The 21,560-nt window shown below is 35.8% G+C and overlaps 1 protein-coding gene across 8 annotated transcripts in view; it reads right to left on the bottom strand.

The window, feature by feature from the left end:
- CPEB3 (cytoplasmic polyadenylation element binding protein 3) overlaps positions 1-21,560 on the bottom strand; it is an 80,417-nt gene that overhangs the window by 26,699 nt on the left and 32,158 nt on the right. For 6 of the 8 annotated variants that reach the window (XM_042019015.1, XM_042019020.1, XM_042019019.1 and 3 more), the window contains exons 4-7: positions 16,239-16,295; positions 6,792-6,815; positions 1,992-2,159; positions 123-212 (exon numbers count right to left, since the gene is read on the bottom strand). In XM_042019015.1, coding sequence (XP_041874949.1) covers positions 123-212; positions 1,992-2,159; positions 6,792-6,815; positions 16,239-16,295 — 339 coding nt within the window. The remainder of the gene's footprint in view (positions 1-122; positions 213-1,991; positions 2,160-6,791; positions 6,816-16,238; positions 16,296-21,560) is intronic. The other 2 variants (XM_042019016.1, XM_042019021.1) reach the window with 1 other exon arrangement.

Genomic DNA, 21,560 nt, shown 5'->3' with positions numbered 1-21,560 from the left:
TGATGAAAGATAGAAAATTCACCATGAAGAGTCAAAACTTTGCTTTGTAATGGATTTCCACACTGGGGATGTAATTTTCTTTTACCAGACCAGCCTTCTTAGATGTATTTTAAACTCATTACCTTTAGGCGGAAAATATGACTTGCTTTCAGCTTTGTGAGGCCAGTCCACCACAAGAGGTCCAAACCTACGAAAGCTGGCAGTGATCTCATCTACAAAAAACAAATGAGGCACCTTAGAGAGAATGTAAAAACTGACAGTGGCAAGGTAAAAAGGTCTTACTTAAAAAAAAAATAATGTCCATAGAAGATGGCTAAATATTCTTTCATCTCTTATGCTGCACATGGCTGCTTAAAAAGGTAATTTTACATTTCACTAGTGGAAGTCTGCAGCAGGATTAAATGCAAACATGATCTATCAGAAGTGAATACGCTTCAGCTGTGGTCTATTTCTAATTATAGCCTCAAAGCAGGGTCAGATGCAGCCACATGGGACTGACGGAGGAGCTCCATGTCAGCACGGCTGCTCCTTGCAGCCTGCCCTAGAAAGAGGCTGCAGCAGGTCATGCTACTGTGGGCATTGCACCTTCCTCAGGCCCCTCAGGAAATCTACCTTGAATTACCAAGCTTTTTCTTCACTTTTTAAGCACCAATTTGGAACCACGATGTAACATACATCATGAGCTATCCTACAGGACAATTTTGTTTTACATGTAAATGCTTCAGAAAAAGTATTTTAAATTGTTTTTTTAAAAAACATTTTTTTCTCAATACATTTTAAAATGTACTTTAAATAAAGAATTAGTTTAAAATTGTATCTAATGTGGTGTTAGATAGATCAGAGCAACAAGCCATCAGGAGAAAAGGCAGTGGGGTTTTTCAATTTCTGGACTGCTGTTTGAGATGTGTCCAGTTTCTCTGACCCCATGAATTGCACGCCAGATTTTTCAAGCACCTGGAGACACAGCACACATGTTGTGTACCTGAGGAGCTGAAGGAGAAAGGGTTACTGAAGGAGACCTCTCAGGAAAGAGGGTGACAGCTCCCAGGTCGCTGTATGACCTCCTCACAGGACAGACTGGGCATGTACTTTGATTCTGAGTGGCCCAGCAATGTTCACATCAGTTGTACCTGTTGGGCTGCTGCTTCTTACAGCTGCAAATCCAGATTATCCACCAGACCCTGTACAACAGTCCTGCAACTCTTGGTATGATATGGGAACTGCATTTGAGGTGTTTGCAAACATAAGACTGGCAACTCATACTCTTTCTTCATTAAAATTCTACATGGTTTAGGCTTCAGATCAGTAGATTAGAGATCCCTCTCTTTTCAATATAAGGCATCCTCAGATTCTCTGTGTATGCCCATTGAAGCTAGATAGTGGTGGATTCCAGCTCTAATACGAAATATACACCAAAAACTGTCATGATTTTAGTTTGGGAGTAAGGGTTTGTGGGGGCACACACAAGCAGAGCAGATTAATGATTGAGGAAAAATCCTGACCATCCCTACTAAGCTGGTTATTATTTTGTAACCATATTATTACCCTGTATTTATCATCTGAACCCTGCATATGTGCTGGATAAAAGAGCTGATTATTCAAACCCACCATATTTTGGTAACAACTGCATTAAGAAAGTCTTTAAAGTCAACCACATCCAAGAATAGGAAAAGACTATGGAGGAGGGACAGTACCCACTAAGTTCCCTTTTTCAGCTTTCCCACTTTACAGTCGTGGGAAGACATGCAGATCAGAAGACCTGCTATGCAGCCACTTCTGTCTCCATCTCTTCTGATCTACAGTACAAAAGAATGTCAAGTAAATTCTCAGGTGTTGCAGGGGGGTGGTAGTTTGTGTTTGTTCTAAATAATGCCACAAGCACTACAAGAGACACACCTGGGAAAATACATTTGCTTCTATGAAACTGACCTTTTTTATAATTATATGAAAGCCAATTCCCACATCTCAGGAATACAAGTGATTCACAGTACCTTCATCAATGTCAGGAGGAAGACCTCCAACAAACACCTTTCTAGAATAACGTTCCACTCTTTCCCCATTCTGACAGCGTGTTGGAGAGCTGAGACCCGAGGATAGTGACTGATCACCATGGCTGTCATCTAGGAAGCCATCTTCAAAAGGAAAGAGTGAAGACCGACCTGGAACAGATTTTGTAGGATCTAGAGTTAATGTTATTTCCTGGAGAATGAAATATTTCAGTAAAAAACTTTTCCTTTTACTCTTTTACTTCAACAGAATTTGCATTAAAGGACCCAGCTAGGTGGTCTAGTTGTCCAATTCATGTTCATTAGTATCATTTCTATTTTTCCAAGAGTGTATTACCCTTACAAGACAATAAAACTAATTTAGCTTTAAAACAAACCCTTGCAAATGGATAACGATGAAAAACAAGTTATCTGATGAAATTACATGTCATAGCTATAGAAAAACCTTTTCAAGATTTACATTTCAAACCAAGTATTAGAGATTTACACCTTCCATAACAGATCTTGAAGGAATGATTTTAAGATCCCTCAAGCCACTGCACTGCAGAGCAGGACAGTCCTTTGAGTGCTCTACAGGATCCTGACAACAAGGGCTGCAGCACTTCCACCTCCACAGAACACAGGCCCACGCTGAGCAGCGGGGCAAGCAGCAAAATAAACATGAAAAAGCGTTGGCTTGTGGATATTAAACAGGTAGTGAAGAAACTTAGCAAACAAGAAAAAAAATCTTGTTAAATAAAAGAACTTGCACTTGAAGGAAAACATTGTTAGCTAGAACAGCCTGTCAGACTGTTTGTTCCTCAGAGTTAAAACATCCTCTCAGTAATGAATGAGCAAAATCAACATAAATGGCTACTACTGAGTTTTCTAATGAAAAGTAAAGAATTTATTTGTAACCATCTGATACAATTAACTTGTCGCTACTACTACCAAAGTATTCACACATTATCTTAAGAAGAGATTTATTAACAAAGAAGATAAAAATATTCAAAGACTGCAAATAAGCAACACTGTAGAACATGCCAACTTTAGAGTTTAACACTTCCCTATACCTGAGCTGAAAAATTAGTCCTGCAATATAAAGAGAGGTATAAATGGGAACCACACCTCAACTCTGAAAAGGCTACTTGTCCACTCATATCATGGAGGATTGATCCCAGGGATGGAAATTAATTAATTGATACAAACAGTTTATATGGGGGTTGATTACAAATATAAATGTATTTATACTTTTCTAAGTGCACAGAATTAAATTCAAAGGTAATAAATCACATGAAACTGACTTAGCAAGACCTAAGGATTAATACCATACTGGCATTAACAGCACAGGGAAGTGAAGGACAAAAAACCAGAAGTGAGGAGAAAAATCAAGACAGAGGGACAGCAGTCAGAAAAACATATACACTGAAAATATCAGTAATTGTCTCCAGTGGTAAAGGACAAATTACAAAAAGAAGCAGTAATCCTGTATATGGAAAACAAGTTAACAAAATCAGGAAAGATGCTCTCACTGACACACACCACCAGCCTGATTTTTTTTACGAACATCAGGTACTAGAAAAGTGTTGATTAAAAAGAATATATTGCATGTTAAACACTGACAGAGATCACAGACACAAAAATCCACTGAAGCAAAAATCCTTCTGTGCTTTTACACATCAACATAAAAGACAGGGTAAACGCCACAATCAGAGAAGGATGTAGAGATGCTGCCTTTCAAAGGCTTGTCAGAAATGGTGGGTTTAGAGCATAAAACAGGAAAGACTTTTGATGAATATTCCATTAATGGACAAATATGTATAAACATATGCATTTCAACATAATAGAGAACATTTGCATGAGAGAAAAAATAATTAAGAATAGTACAACTGTGTAAAAATACCAAATCAGAACACTCATTGAAAAGCAGGAAATCTGAAAATATCTGTAAGAGATTGACATTACTGAAGAGCTAAATCATCTTCCAATTCCTGCCCATCAACCTACTTTCTTGTAAAAAAGTAAACAAACAACAAACATGAGCCATTAGTGGAAGATGACATATCAAATTAATAACAAGGTGTCCAATGAAAATACAGATCTGCAGAAGAGACTGAGGTCTGAAGGAAATAATAAAAACTCAGAGCAGCTTAGAAAGCAAGGTATCACCTCTAAGCACCATGCCAGATGCTTGGCGGTCTACAGGCACTGCACTCACCTTAAATAAATGCAAACAATGTTCTATAATTTTATAGTTAAGTATAGAGCTAAATGTATAAAGTATCCATTTAAAATAATGGAAAGCATACAGACAAGGGAATAGGCAATGACTGTTCATGGTCTTCTCCACTGAGGGAAAAATAAACTGCATTGAACATAATCAGTACATGCCAAGGCTGAAAAAAGCAAGGCAAACTCTGGAAACCCTTGCTACAAGACTTTTTGGGATGTTGAAAAATTTATGTAGGCTTAGAAAAGGGAATGAGTAGAAACAAGAAAAAATGCAATCTAAAGCAATAAATATTGAAACATCACCTCAAAAAAACCCCAGGGGCAAATTTCTGGGAGAACATTATGGAAAGGCATCACTTAATGCACTTTTTTTGTAACATACTCCTGTACCCCTCCCTGGGCATCTCTGAGTTGTCAGTGTAGCAAAATAGTTTGGGCTGATTTCCCACAGCGGTGCTTACATCTGTACCCGAAAAACTGGTTGTAAAAGTTAAAAACCAAGGTACCAAGAACATGACTCAACAGCTCTAAACATGATACATACAAAGAAATGCTCATCTCTTTTCTCAAAGGAAACAGAGAATCAAGTAGAGAACTGAGAGTTCACGGCAAGCCTCAAGAAATGTCTGAGAAAACCTCTTCTCACTGAAGATGCTTAGTCACAGTAACAGAATCAAACACTAATTAAAATATCCAACTGTAACAAACATGAAATGAGTCCTTGCACAGGCTGGCCTCTGGTTACTCTGCATATTATCCCGATGCAAATGGTAAAAACAATAATAGAGAGGGATATATGAGAATATTAGATAACCAACACATTTTTTTAACACACTGTTGTAGGGCTCATGGTTCTTAAGGTTAAGAAAGCTCAAAACTAACATTATAAAAGTCAAGGTAATCATAAAGCATGAACATCACAGACTTTAATACGAATGAGGCAAGTCAAAATCCCTAACATAAATTATAAGACACACACAAATCTACTTGTTAGTATGGAAAAGCCTGAATTTCATACAGGAAACGAGTCTTGTGTAGTGAAGCATGCTTTTTGGTAGTGAGAAAAAAAGTCTGAAAAGCCAGCATATTCAGAACTCGTTTGCCCTGTTTTGCCTTCACTAAAGTTTGTATAAAACAGCCTAAACTATATTCATCACAATTACTTCCACATTATTGTATTTTGCTTCTACAAGTAAACATGAGTTGCAAGTAGTTGATAGTGTCCTACTGATTCCTACCTCCTTTCCTACTTTGGTACCATTTGATTAATCTGGACACACTTGCCACAATCTTAAAATAAAATTAATCAGTGTTTACATGCTCAGAGAGTATACCTTACTGTATACTCCACATACTTCCCAATTTGTTTCAGTACCATGAAAGCACTGAAAAAGTGTAAGTATTAGAATGCTTTCAACGTCTGTTAACAGTAGCCTGAGCTCTGGAGGTGGTGAAAAATTGGAAGGTCAGTTTGTGAAGAAAACTAAAGCTGAAACAAAAGATTCAAGTTATCAAACACTAAAACGAGGCTCAAATTCTTTATTACAAACTGTGTTAATACAGCCTGTACAGCCTACCACCTCAATACATACACATATGCAAATTACAAGCCCTTAAGACACTATTGGCCTGTGTGATGGATACATCTGTTTCCAAAGTTCTTCACAAACATGGTGCAAATTCTACATTTGGAAAAGGAAGCAATGTCACCTGCAGAGTTGCCAGAGAACTTCATGGAAAGGAAGATAAAATTAAGTTTAATGCTAAAGTACCCCACGCAGGTGACACTGCCTAAATAATTGTTAAAAGCTGCTATTTTCACTGTTATTTTCTCAGTAACAACCAGTCTGTGTAAACTACAGCACAGTACATAAATATAAGCTGCATTAGTTGCTTGCTCAGTAGTCAGCTATTGGACTTGCTATTGTCCTTGTTCATTCATCTCTCAGAATAAACTGATATGCAGCACTGTACATTTATAAAATATTTTCAGTTTGCTTTTATGTTGTAAGGGTTGTCTATGATGAAATACAGTTAAAATGTGCTCAAATAATGTATCTTTTCAAAATTATTATCAATATTCACTGTTGAGGACAGTTACTAGTATTGGTATGCACACATGTCCTACCTGAGGCAATTCAATGTAATAAAGTGTAATATTCAGCAAAAGCTGTTATGGGTAAGAAAAAAAGTAATTTTCAAATGTTCAATGTAACAGTTAAACATTGCACTTCTACAAAACAAACAAACACCAAACATAAACCCAAAACCAATCTTTTTTTGGAACTCTACACACATCAAGTCACAAATAGGTGTCACGAGAATCTTTACATTCAGTCATCCTCCAGCTCTCTCGTAATAGCAACACACTTGAAGTTATCAGCTCAGGATCATCTTTGCTTTAAGATGCTGTTAAAAGGGAGCTGTTTTGCAAGGGAAGAATATGAGATTGATTTATATGAAGCAATTGATCAATTAAATAATGTAAAAATTGGTAACATCATCTTATCACAAGAAAACTAGATTTATTTCTCCCACTATTCAGCAAACAAAACATTTAGTAAATACTTTTACCTCTTCTCCGCCCATAGCTCCTGGCTGCATGTAAACACAGAAGAAAATTGTCGGTACAGCTGTCATTAGATTTAGCTCCAAAGGCAATGAAAATGTAGCTTCTACCTCTTCTCTTTTCCCCCTCCCACCATAAAGAAGGAAAAGACATTTAAAAAGTGCAAGATGAAATTCAAACAACCCAAGACGAGAAAAAAAAGTTGAAGATGATACAGCCAGGGAAAAAACAAAACAAAACCCAACATACTTGCTGTGCAAATTTTCTATATAGCAAAGGTATTAAAAAAATCAGGCATATCAGACAGTATTATAAAATAATAATTTAGGATTATGGTTTTAAGAGGTAATAAACATCACCAACAGTAATCCTAATTAAAAGAACTCATTTTGCATTTTACTAAATAGTTGTGGAGAACATGTTTTCCAATTATGTTTCAGTTTAACTAATTAACCATATGTAAGTATTAAAATCCTACTAAAACAATATGAACTCAATAGCCAGCATGTTTAGATGAATAAAACTAGATTGACAAAATGCCTTCGTAACTACCAGAATTAACACAGCATTTCAATGAGACATGCATCAATGGCAAATCCACAATGTTGGACAACTTCAGAACCGTATTTCATGATGTAATGGGAAATGCAAAAACCAGTATTTTTGAGCTGAAATTTTAGAAAGATGGAAAATAGCCTGGAAAACATGTGTCTTCTACACAGGATCTCTGATCTATCACAAAAGACATCTGTCCTTCCAAGGTAATCAAATGTGGAAGGCTAGGGATCAAGCAGGGTTTTTCAACACAAGTCAGCTCACCTAAGGGGTAACAGAGCTTTGTTTTGTTTCTTTCTCTCTTCATTGTAACACTCTCAGTGTTCCTACTCCTTCCCAACCCCATCTCTTATCTCCCAAACTAACACAGTGCCTTCTGGTCCTGTCCTACACACCCAGGTGTCCCACCAGACCCCTCAGTATTCCCTGTCTACTTTTCTTTTGACTGAGGGGCCCCAGGGCTACCCAGAGCAATGCTCACCCTCCTTCAGCACAGGCACCTCTCTTCTACCCAAGCAGCTTCTTCCTCAAGCCCTGAAGAAACACCATACACCTACATCTTTTTTCTTCCACTATCCATGAGGTCACAAAAAGGCAACTACATGAGTATGTCATTAGGGGGATTAAAAAATTTCAAGGGCTATGATGAACTGCCCTTCATGTTTAGCATGAAGACAGCAGGAGCGGTTTGTGTGAATAGGTACTCAGCCACAGTGAGGTGTTTGGTAAGCCCTGAGAGAGACTCTGCTTCTTGCATAGCAGGCAATGGTGAGAATTAACACTAGAGTTGGCTTTGCAGCAAGAATAAAATTAGTCCTCCTCCTTTCTAGTTACTGCCATATTTTATTAGTTATTATGATGGCAAACAATCATTGTCAGATCTCTTGTAGCAAGTCCTTGTCTTGATGAATGCCCACATTCCCAAAAAAAGCATGTATCAAGGTATAGTTATGCACACATTCTGAAAGCAATTTATCTGAAAGAGGTTTTTCAGAATGTTACCAATCTAAAAATTAAATAAAGGAGAATTATTGCAGTATGAGATGGAAGAGACTCGTGTTTCTTCTGAAGAAAACAAAGCTTTAAATGCTTAATGTAAACTTACAGGCTCTGATCAAGATTAGTACATGAGGGCAGAAATCTACCACAGACTTCTGTAAATTCTAGAATACCCTATTGCTATTCATGTAAAATAACACTTAAATGCAATACTTCACTGCAGAATAATACTTTTATCCTATATTTGCATCCACACACAATCTTTATGTCTATAAAAGTTACTGAAAGTCACTGAAGGTATATTTGCCTTGTAAATTCCAGGGGCAATTCACTTAAACAGGAAGACAGGCAAGTCAGTTTTTGCTGATTTAAAAACATTGCATTACATTTAAATACTCAAAGAAAGTGAAGTTTCACCATTGTTATTTATATTTTGTATACGATACATATATATAAAAAAATACACATATTTATATATATATAAAATTATCTCAGTTTCAACTGGTATTTATATTAAAATGTTACTTTTTTCCCAACAAGCTGAGAGTTATTCAGCACGACAACTTCAGAATGCCAATGCACACTTCATTATGTTGCTTACACAGAATGCAAATGTGAAATTTGAATGTGTCATTTGAAACAAGTTAATTAAAAAATACCCATCTTGTTCACAAGTCAAAATTCAGAGCACAACAGATTAAGCAGCAGGAATGGTTCATCAGGTAAATTTCATAATGCCTCCAGTTTGGGTAAATATTTTAGAAAATAAACAATTTAGAAATTATTCTTGAATGAAGATATTTGGGAGCAAATAAGAAGATTACTGCACTATTACAATGAAATTACCAGAGCTACATATCTGAAGTTACTTTCTCTCTTGGGCAATTCCAACAGAAGACAAAAAAAGACTGGGAGCTCCTAAAATTGTACCCACACCAATGCATCTGCTCCCCATATACTGGTTTTGGTGCCACATATAAATGTCCTTTTGCACAGAAACCATCTCCTGAAATGTTTCTGAATTCAACACAACTGATTCTTTCCTAGGTACCTCCTAGATCGTTACAGTATTAAGGAAAACACAGATGAGCACATTTTCCCATGTAAAAAGTGCACTGAGGGATTGTGCAGCTCACAGCAGGATCATCCCTGCATTGGTGTTTGTCCATCCTTAGCAACGTTCTGTAACTGTCAGGTACAAAGTTACATAACTGCTGTGTCCCAAATTGCCTGTCCTCAAATGCAAAGGAACAAGAGATTCTTTTTCGCCCGCTGATAACTCTCCTGAAACTTAACTCACCTCATCCCAGAAGCTGAGTGTATTTTTATGAACATGAAACTGTATAATGAAGGACAGAACTTTACACTTTTAACAAACAAGCAGAACAAACTCTCCAAACCTCAAATCTTGCAATGCAATCAAGTAAACTTAGTGTTAATGCTTTGGAATTCCCCAAAGCCTGCAGCTAAGATTACCCATTGTTGAAATAAATCAAAACCCACTCAAATGAACTGCTCAGATTTTAACTGCATCTCAAGGCTACATGAAACTGATGAAAAAGAACTTTTCTGGGGTTTTTTCATTGTTTTATTATAATATGGGATTGAAACTGCACCTTGTATTTGTATCAAAAATTAGCAGTCCTAGGAAAAAACAAATTTGTGAATCCGTAAAACATTAACTCAAAAGGACTAGATCTACGTGCTTTCCATAACATAACTAAAAATGAATCTGATAAGGTAATATCAAATTTAGAAATAGGTGACAACATTTATTTGTATTATCACATTTTATGGAAGACTTTATAGAAAGTATTTTGAGATTTTAAAGAACATTCTTTCTTCACTTCTGGTATTTATTTTGTTCATGCAATTATGTGTCCACAATATCAAAGATGCACACTTCAAGGAAATCTTAAAGACACATCTTAAATTGACTTAAAGTAGCATTACCTCTATGAAAAAAAAGAAATCAACGTTCCCAGACTAGAAATTTTGGATCTATACTGGCTAAAGGAAAGTTTATTTGACAAGACTGGGAACCTCCTTGATTTACAGGGTACCAGAATCTTAGTTCTAGCTTGGAACACTCATTTGTATTCTTGAAGCAGTCAGCAGTTCAGAACAATACTTGCTTTAGGACATTATGAGTTATGCAATGATTTTCTGAGATCAGAAAGGAAAATATGTCAAGCTTTTGCTTTTGAACAGAGGGTCTCTGAAGTTCTTAGGGATCTGGAAGTTTACAAGTGAATTAAAATACCAGTGAAAATGCATTCATGAACTGAGGGAAGGTGGTAGAATTGAGTATAATTATGCAATGTGTTTTTCCACAACAGAGGGATCATATAGAAGAATTGCAAAGATGATGGACACTCATCTACAAGTGGTTCAGAAAGTGGTTCTCAATTTCTGCAGATAGATGAGCTGGATGTGCAGATGGGCAGTACAATAATTTGGTTACATGAACCTCAACAGTCTCTTTCGGTTGATTCTTCTCCAATACTAACAATTCAAGAGTTACAGCAATCTCCCTGCTAACATATGCTCACATACATATGAAACTGAATCCCATAATCAGAAAAACACAATCTACATGAAAGCTGTATGCAGTTAAGTCCCACACATAAGCCTCAAACACTTGATCAAACACATGAACTGCATTCAATACCCCAAACCAGCTTAGGTGTTCCTTCCTGAGGCATACAAGCAGCCAAGCAACTGTGCAATAGGGAAGGTTTATGTATTTTCATCTCTTTGTTTTAGTTAAAAAAAAAATCTGTTAACAATAAAACTCACATTTTTAACAGCCAGGCTGCTTCATCTCTTCTAGCATCATATATAATGCTCATGGAGTAGCCTGGCAAATCTTAAAATTCAGAGGAAACAGATGGCACTAACCCACAATAGAGAGGTTCACGAAGATGAAAGGAAAGCACATTGGTGAGCTTGCGAGGCAGGAAAAATGGTGGGGAAAACAAACAAACAAGAAGTTATTAAAGAGCTACCAAGTTGGATTAAGAGGAAGACAATTTAGGAAATCTTCCTTTGCTAGAAAAACCCTTCAGCAGCCACTGATTAGAGATATTGCCTTCAGTAACAGCCAAATCAGATCTCTGGAAGTGCAGATGCCAATATAAAAAACTGAAAGGAAGAAAGAAGAAAAGGCACATACCTACTATTGCTCCCCTGCTTCCCCCTTCACCCTTTTTAAAAATTTAAATAGGTACAGAAGGGACTTTAAGGTATCAGCAAACCCACCTCACAGCCTCCAAGGCATCAATACCAACTGCTCACACAGCTGGTTCTGAAAAACGTAACAAGGTGATGTGTAAAGCAACAGTTCCCACACGCTGGCACTCCTCCAAACCCCGCTGCCTCTGCTATGCCACACTTCACAGTCATTTTTTTCCCCTCCAGTTATATTAACTCAGATCTCTTCACAACTAAATCAGGTCTAGTTTTGCAAACCTTATAATTTCTCTCAGTGTTTTTTATTCCTTTCTGTTATTCTATATATGCTCTTAAGCTGGTGACACATTAGTAGCCCAACCTGGCAACTGGGCTGAAGTGTTCAGCAAATTCCTATAGGCAAGAACTAATCTATTAGAAGAGATTGATGCCTCTTGGAATTTAGTCACACATTTGCCCAGAATATTATCACTACCAAAAAAAGCTTTTATTAGCTATTAAACTGCCAGCCCAAGATCTTGCAAGACGAAAGTAATCCAATAAGCTTTCTATTTGGAGCAGTTTATTTCAAGGTATAACAGTAGCATTGGCAAAAATTTTAAATCTAAAATGCTACTTCAGCAACTTTTTTTATATCTAAACACTATATGTGTTTGGAAACAACACATGAGAATAGAGGGAGCACCAAGTACAATAGCTCTTAAGGAGTCAAAGCAATTTTAAAAACAACAGAAGAATGAAAATAAAAAAATGAGATAATTTTGTTGTCATTACACTTCCTGTCATGGCATGACAACTTCCCCACATAAATGGGATTAATAGAACAAAACCAAAATCTCAACACAGACATCTAAAAAGGTGACCCAAATCCTTTCCTTAATGTATTTTTCAAATTATTTTACTCTGAATAAATATAACTAAATTACACTAATGAAAAGAAGAAAAGACAGTCACATGGAGAGCAAATAGTACCAGACCTTACAGATGATGCATTTTTGTATGAGACAAGAATGAACAGTGGAAGCAGATGGAACATCTGAAGCCCAACAGGACTGCAAAGTCACTGTACAGAGGAGCTTTAGGAAAAACAAAATTCCAGCATTTCACAAAGGGGTTTTTCTCATTTTTTTCATTTAACCACCTTTAGACCACATTTATTTTATGGAAGATTGTTTGGGATTCTGGCACAACACTTCAGTACTTCCTTATAGAGATCACACACCCTCATTTTTTCCCATCTTCCTTTTTCACCTGCCACACTTCTCTCCCACTGAAGTTATTGTGGCTTTCTGGAGTTCCCAAGAAGCATTAAAGACAGCTCACCACCTACCACGTAGGTGACTCTGTATTCATGCTGATCATTCACTCCTAGTTACTCAGCTAATTAGAAAGGAGCACATATTCAGACAAAGCAATGCCTGCAGAAATGTATGGCTACAAATGGTATTGAATATTAGCAAGAGAAGGGATGGAGGACACCTCAGAGTTAAATTTATGCCACATTTCCCCTACAAATTACAGTATCAATTATTTCAATAAGGTGCTGTAGATGGAAGTTTATAAAAATTCTTCTGTTTAGCTCAGTATGAATGATACTACTAAAAAATTACTTAATGTCACTAATTGATTAAAACACCATTTCAATTAGAGGAATTTCATTTAGATCTAGCACAGACAAAAGCTATACCATCTCCCCTTTAAAAATGCTTCCAAGCTAATATTTGCATCTTCCTTTTGTTTAGATGTTCTTTAGGATTATGCTCAGATCTCTCTGAATATTTGAGCACTGCATTCCTCAACAGAAGCCTAATTCTGAATTTCAAGAGCACTTATTATATAAACATGTTTACGCACATGTGCAAACTGTATGAACACAAGCATAATGCCACTAATGACACAGAGATTCACAATAATTATGCACTTTAAAGAAATCTCTTTTATCCCATGAATTTAATTATTTCAGAAATCAGTTTTTTAAGATGGTGATGATTTAGCCTTGCACAATGATGAACAAAATGGTGACAGCATGCTCCCCCCATGCTGCCAGCTAAGCAACACCTTCCCTCAAACCAAACAATGCCCTCCAACATTAAGAGACAGCAGCTCAAGACAGGCAGGCAGGAAAATCCCCAGTTTCAAAAGGCTGTAATGAGTAAGCAGGAATAACAGCTGAAGTACAGTTGAAAGTGCTGCCACAGAGGATAAGAAGGAGATAGAGACAAACATCCCCCAGAAAACTTCCCCTCTCCCTACAACATGTGAAGTTTTGCATTGCTGTTGGCATGAGCATATGTTGTCTTCCAACTTCAAAAGATTGCCTACATTGTCAGTGTGAAATTGAGCTTTGAGTAATAAATCTTAAAGATTATTACTATGTCTTCACAGGAAAAGAGAAAAATGCTTATGAAGCAATGACTATAAATAGAATGTGAAGGTTGGATTTGCAGACTCAGCAGACTATGTTTAGTTTCACAGAAATTAAACACAGATATGGCAAGTATTATGATTTAAAGATATTACATAAGTTCTCAAAATTATTCCAAAAAATACTGTGATGAAGTATCTTTTGGGAATTTTTATTTTACTTATTTTATATCTTTTAACCCAAATCATAGCCATTCCAGCACAGAAAAGAATACTTCTTCTTGAACTAATTTTCTTTGCTGTATTTCCCCACAACAAAGGTAATGGATGACATGGGAATTACCTAGTTCTAAATTTTTCAAGTTCTGCATACAAAAAAGAATTTCAATCACAGAAAGTAATTTTTAAGCTTTTGTACTTGAATGTTTGCTTTTATTCTTAGCTCTTGAAAGATCTAAAAGCAAAACCCAACAGGTTTCAATAATTCTAGCTTAGGGCTCTTATTGATGGCCAGAAGTGGTGTGGCCTTGCCTAGTAAAGAAATAAAGGGAGAAGAGTTGCAGAAGAGGAAAAATATATGGGAACTTATTCAGACTTTTGATTTGTGATTAATTTCATTTTTCATAAATTGCATGTTTATGATTCTGGGCTTACTTAAGTCTTTAAACAGTCAATACTTCAATAAACCCATAATATTTTAAGTAGTGCAAATGCCTAAATATATTTCATTTCAGTCCCTCAGTTAGCTATGTTGATATTTTAACCATGTACCAGGACTATAGCTTCAAAAGATCATTGGTTTTATAAACTATTAGAGTATCTGTCTGCTGTAAAAATTTCAAAGAAATTAGGAAAAAGTTTTTTTCATTATTTTCATTAGAAAGAAACCAGAATAAAGCACATCATTAATTTAAGATAAAAGCAAGTTGTCCCAAAATAGTGTAACTTTTCGTTTCAGTTTTTCATCCCCATCTTTCAAAAATCACTATTAGACTTTGGAAGAAATACTACTATGTATTTCATCACAACTGTCAATTTTTAAAGGTAACTCAAAATTCAATCATAATATCCCATCTTCACAAATGTATTTCTGTTGCAGTTAGCTTGTTGAAATGCCCACTTTAGAACAACAAATACATTCTGAGACCAGAACTCATGTCAAACACCTGACAACTGTACTGTGTAGAACTTATTTACACACACACAGAGGCATGAACAGCTTCCTCTTTTAATAAAGTCTTTAATAAAACAAAACATTTCTCCTAGTTAATAACTTGATTTCCCTAAATTTCATGTGCCATAAGAAAATCGGGCTTATATGCTAACTACGACAACAAAATCTCCCCGAAGTATCACCTCACCATTAACAGTATAAAACTAAGAAGAGCACGAGCTAAGTCATAAAGGTTCCAAAAGCTGGCCTTTAAAGCCAAGTGTTAAACACCTTGCATCTTGCCTATGACAAATTTTCAGTTCTTCACATCTGTAAATTATTCTTTGCTTGGTACTACACAAAAAACCCCTGCAGTTTTCAGCTATACTCAGTCTAACTTACATAGTGCGTAGTGGGTTGAAGTGGGTTTTTTTGAAAGGCAAAAAATTTTAGAGAAGTTTGTAAATAACCCTAACATGTCTAATACAACATTGTAAACAAAAATGGACATTTCAAAATAGTCAGCATTTCTCAGGATTAGACAGACAAATACTCTGCTTCGCACAATTCAGTTCAGCATTATGCTGGTGGTGCCTGACACCCTGTCCCCCACCCTCCCCATATAGGAACTGTCTTCCAGGTCCATTCTGCCAAGTTTTTTTGAATCCATATGTTCATGACTGGAATTTTAATTTTACTTTTATTTCCTGACACAAAAAAATGCAATAATCTCTCAGCGGAGTTTTCCCTCATTATTTAGATGTCTAAACATTCTCTCCATTCCTGTCTACATAATAGAAACCAACAAAGCAAACACCATCGGTCCATGTAATTATATGCAAAACTTGTAACAGCTCATCCCAACAGGAAGAAATATGTCTGGAGAGGTATCAGAAATTAAAGTTACAGCTTTAACACACATACACACCCACAAAAGAGGGAACAAGAGAGACTGTTCTGTAATACTATCTATAGCAGGCATTGTGAAGCTTCCAGTGAAACACATAAAGCCATTACAAAGCTAATATAAAGAATCAGAGGTGATTGATTTATGGAAAACATTTTCAGAGAGAGAACATGAATTTCTGTGCAAACATTACACATATTTATGTCTGATTGTGCAGCTACACACACAATAAGAAATAATATTCAACATGGCAATATAAATCACTAGACATTAACTACTTACTATTAAGAGCCATAATATTGTCTGTTCCTGGATGATGGAAGTTTATTCCCATACGCCCTGCAATGTAAGCAAAAGTTATTTTCAATGGGTTTATTTCAAACTGAATTAAATTCATTAATATGAAAAATTTCTAAAGGGGATGAACAGTCAGGGTAGCTGAATCTTCCACCTGTTGAAGACAACTTCCCAAGAATACACATTTAAAATATTTAACACCACAGTACCTTCAGTATTATGTACTTAAAACACTGAAAATCACAAAATAAACGTTATTTTTAATACATTTCCTTTACTTTTCACTAAGAAAGCATTATGCTTACCCTTTCAAAACAAGGCCTCGAGTTCAACCTTGCTGCAGTTACACCATTTATAGTTGGTTTTCAATAACGAGTACAGCATTGCAAAACTCCATTTAATTGGTAAAAATAAATCACTATTTTTCATACTACATGAAGCAGCAGAAGCTCTCAAGTTAACAGATAGCTGGAGAGAGAGTTCTTACCCTGGTTTTGCATTCTTCCCTAAGAATCTTCCATCATCTACCATTTGAGATAAGACATTAGGTTAGAAGGAGTATCATTCTCAAGCAGTACATTCATATGTACTTTGAAAATTAAATATTCTTGACCCAAAGGAGACTTAGTCCACAGAAACCTACTTTTACTGTTAAAGCAAGAAATGAGCCAACAACAGCACTTCAGATTAGTACTGGATACTATTTAACTGAGATGAAGTATTAGATGTTATCCTGAAGAAGCCTTGTCATAGGAGTTTTTAAATTAAACTACCCAAGACAATCTGCAAGCTTTAATTTGTATTAGTCCTTTCCTTGAAAAAGATACAAAAGGATAATTACAGCCATGCAAAAATTTATTTCAACTAAGTAACCTAAGTAACTTTATGTATATAATGTAATTCCATTTCATAGGCTCTTCCTGTCTCTAGGTCTGTGGTTAAGTTTGGGAAGTAAGGAAGAGGTCACTTTACATTTCTTCACTACATGGACACTCAAATATGGGAGTTCAGGACCCACTCACTGCACTGAAATACCAATAAAATTGTGATGTTCCTGTACTTCTGCAAACCCAAGTTTTAACAAACAAACTCTGGCAAAGCAGAACTGAAGCCAATCCTCTCCAACATTTTTAGTTCCTATTGATAGTCAAAGCCTTCTATTTCCAGTCACTGAAACTGCTGTGCTGTAATGAATATTCTTTCTGAACAGATGCAGCATGAAGTTTCAATATACTTCTGAAACTAAGTCATAAGCAGGTTAAGAAAAGTAAATAAATCTTTTCTTCACATTGAAGTTTTCTCCATTTAGAACAAAATGCCACCACAATAAGGCTATGAAGCAAAGAGCACCTCCAGAAAGAAGTGGGGAGAGAAGGTAAATAGAATCTCCATTTTTGCTTTCCAACTCCTTGAGTAAAGCTTCTTAAAGAGCTGATCTTCATTAACCACTTCACATTTCCTAATTACAGACATAATTCTCCTATACATATTTTCACATTAATCTGGCACTGCAGAAACATTAAAGCTGCTATCATTTCAGTTAGTATAACCTTTGCTAAAATACTTCAGACATCTCTCCAGATGGACATTAATTCCCTTTTCTTTAACAGTGTACTAATGAGTGTGAGGTTACAGGTATTACTTGTAAAAAGAAAAGGTGTCTGTACTAATTTGTACTTCAAAATTATTACTTGGAATAGAAAAAAAGAGAAAAAGAATCTGCTATGAAAAAATTAGAGTAAATTTTGAATGTATAATGTTTGGATGGGCCCTTCTCTTTTCCTTTGCTGAACCAGAAATTCTGCTGTTTGACCAGCTTCAGAAATAGAATCCTATCTGTGACATCTGGGTTTAGTTTTTTCCTCCCTCCAGGCTGTCACCGGACCAGGTGCTGCTTGTGTGACATTTTGTCACCTGCCCTTGGCCTGCTATTTTTAAACTGTTCTTGTCAGCTATCTTTTAAGAGGAGCAGAAAATACAGAGCAGCACAAGCAGAAGGACATGTTCTCACACTGAGCTAAGCCAGCGTGCAGGATAATTCTGTACATCTTCAGAGGTCCCTCGTGCAACTCTACAGAAACACATTAATGGAATCCTTCCAAAACACACCTCTATTAAAAGCATTCAAAAGAGACTGGCAATACACCAATCACAAAACAATTAATTAATTATGAATAATTATACAGCCTTTCATATTGGCTATAGTGTTTTAATATTTTGTTGCTTGAAGCAAATTATTCAATTGAAAAAAGAGGCCATCTGCAGATTACAAAACTGCATAATTATCTAAGGAACAACAAGAGAGCACAGAAAGGAAATTATAATTTTGTAATTTAAAGGTGCAATGTAGAACTGTGAAGTATAATTAAGAATATGTACTTTCAAAGACCTATTTAGGTGAAACACATAAATGACTACAGGAAAACAATCAATTTTATGAAAATCATATGTATGTTACCTGAACCTTTATGAAATCTATATAAGCACATATTCTAATTACAGTTTTAAAACAAAACCTCTAGATAAAAGTATTACTTTTCAAGAATATTAAGCACATTAAACAAACATAGAGAAGTTAAGAGCACAGAAGTTATGGATTCCAGCAGTTCACTGAAATCATAAATAGCAACCCTTCCAGTAACATCATCCCCAGTACTTGTATTCAGTGTACATCTGCCATTTTCAGTTTGCCTGTCTTGGTTTCATAACTATTTAGTGAGTATATTTTCAATTATATGCTTTTATAACATGCACTCAAGAGTACTGCAGTTAGGCTGCAACAATTATCACTCTTTTACGTCTTTTCAATTCCTAGTTTAGAAAGAAAAAAATCTAGTTGTATACTTCTTGCTCTTCAAACACTTCAGAGCATAAATGAAGACTTAATGACTCTTGTACAGCCCAGGCTGCACTGTTGCTTATCTCACATCATTAAATTTCTTACATTCTCTCTCCTAACATTTGGAGAGACTTTTCTGGCTGGACTGCCTGAGTGCCCTGCTGCATGTGCAATATCATACTTGCCATGGCAGAGAGCCCAATTCCTTTTTGGAGCACATCAAGGCTGTGCATCTTCTCTTCTGTATTATACTGGAAATGAGATGCTAAATAGAATTTGACTTTACCTTGATCTTTGTAAAAGAGAGTAATGATCTTGAATGAATTCTGAAATCTTTCTAACAACTTAAGGAAGTATACCCTTCCCACATATGAACCTTTATTGATTCTTTTGCAAATAAATTTTTCTTAATTGTGTAGATAATTTTGAGTTACATGATCGGTTTTGAGAAATAATATTGTTCTGGAAATAGCAAACATGAGTATCAGAGACAGTTTTACCACTATTGCATTTCTTCTTTTATTAATTTTCTCTTCCTAAGTGCTTTATGGTTTTTTGAACTTGTGTAGCCCTAATCAGCCCCCGGCTATGAATACTCGCATAGTGAAGGACTTTTAAGATTACAGTTACCTATTCTCATCATTTTCATGTTACAATCAACATTCCAAGAAACAATGTTCATTGCTTGTGTATTGAATAAAACTTCTTGCACTACTATATTTCATGATTTGCACCAAGACTGACCCCTTATACCAATTCAGCAATTAGTATTTGGCATAAGATTTGCTAGAAAATAGCTGGCCTGCTATTGACCTGTCCTGAACTTACTGGGAATGAGAACTTACTGGAAATGAGAACTTTCTCTCACATAATTCTTAAGATCACTGTTGATATCAATTACAATTTATGACTACATAATCCTGTGGCAAGGTCAAATGAAATGGGCAACGGGACTATGTCTGCTCTGTTTCTTTAGTAATAATACCTCCTTTATCAATCTTATCTTTTCTATGATTTCCAAGATGGTGCCAACAAAAGGCACTGAAAAACAGCAATACTTATTTGGATGGATAGCTAGCAAGCGGGGTAGGGTGAAGTTTAGACACAGGAGAGTGCAAAAATCAAAGCAAGACCTGAACATTACCCCAAACATGTGAAACAAGATTATTCATCTGACTCGCATGTATTCGGAAGCCTGGTTTACAGCACAAGCTACAACTCCACACACACCCCTCCCATCCCCCCAGCTCAGCCATGAGTGTGTGCTCCAGGATTCACAAATGGCCACAAAGCATGAAGCACGTGTGCATATAAAAGAATTTTAATAATTTTTACCTGAGAAGACCTTAGACCATTCTCTCTCTTTTCCCCCCAAAATTACAGACATCTGAAACTATGCTACACTAACTCAACATATAGGCCCAAGACAATTTCAACACCAAGAATGTTGTAAGCAAGGGTCTGCATAAAAAATTATAAAAATAAAAGGTAACTCTCTGAAGAAGTTTATTGACTTTATTCTCTCCCCTGTTTTTAATGTATATCTGCCATTTGCTCACACCCATAATTTAAACACCTACACTTACAGATCTTTAAAAAAACTAAAATACTGAGCAGAACAAAAGTACTATTGTTTTCCAGAAGGGAAATATGAAGAACTATTATTGTGATCACACACATATACTTTAACTGTGCAAAAACATATTGTGGCAATGTGAAGAAAAGTGTATAATTATCAGCTATGAATATCAGTAATAAAACTTCTTCCTATCACTGAGTAAGCATATATAGCCTATCAGTAGGGAAAGCAACCTATAAATAAAACAGCATATATATTACAATGAAATGCAGACTTTATAAGTAAATTACATTGCTCCAATAAAACACAACAGTCTTGCATATATTTAAGTAGGGCAAACATTTTTAGCTTGAAAACAGCTATATTTTCAAAATAATAGTACTTTGAAAGCAAGACTTGAACATAAAGTTAAATTTGGCATTACTTGTAAGTGGTAGACAAGTATTTGTACACATATGATCATTCTACATGAAGTTCTAGAACTGTATTCAAAAGAGTAATATTGATATTTTTCACTGGCGTGGGGGGAGGGGGGACTAAAATAAAACAATATCAAAGCAGACTTTTCCATTAGCAATCTATACTAAAATATACAAACCCCTCAAAACAGTAGCAAAGCAAGAAAGAAAAAAAGCAAAACACCTTTAGCTCTTTGTAAGGTCAGTCTTCAACAACACAATGAAAAAATGGAAATAAAGAGAAGGAAAATTTGCTATCTCTATAACCACTTCTTAAACTAAAATCAAACAAAAAATCCCCACCATTCCTGACCAAACAGATTCAGCAGGTCAAAGACAAGGACATAGTGGTTGCCAGCAGCAAATTAGGAAGTATGATCACACTACAGGATCGTTGGAAAAGGCACTTATTTAAGAAATATGAACCATTT

The sequence above is a fragment of the Corvus kubaryi genome, unplaced genomic scaffold (assembly GCF_017639235.1).
Source record: "Corvus kubaryi isolate FWS band 111438036 unplaced genomic scaffold, C.kubaryi_AGA036_p1.0 138, whole genome shotgun sequence".
NCBI classification, from domain to species: domain Eukaryota; kingdom Metazoa; phylum Chordata; class Aves; order Passeriformes; family Corvidae; genus Corvus; species Corvus kubaryi.
This window is presented reverse-complemented; position numbering and strand designations above follow the sequence as displayed.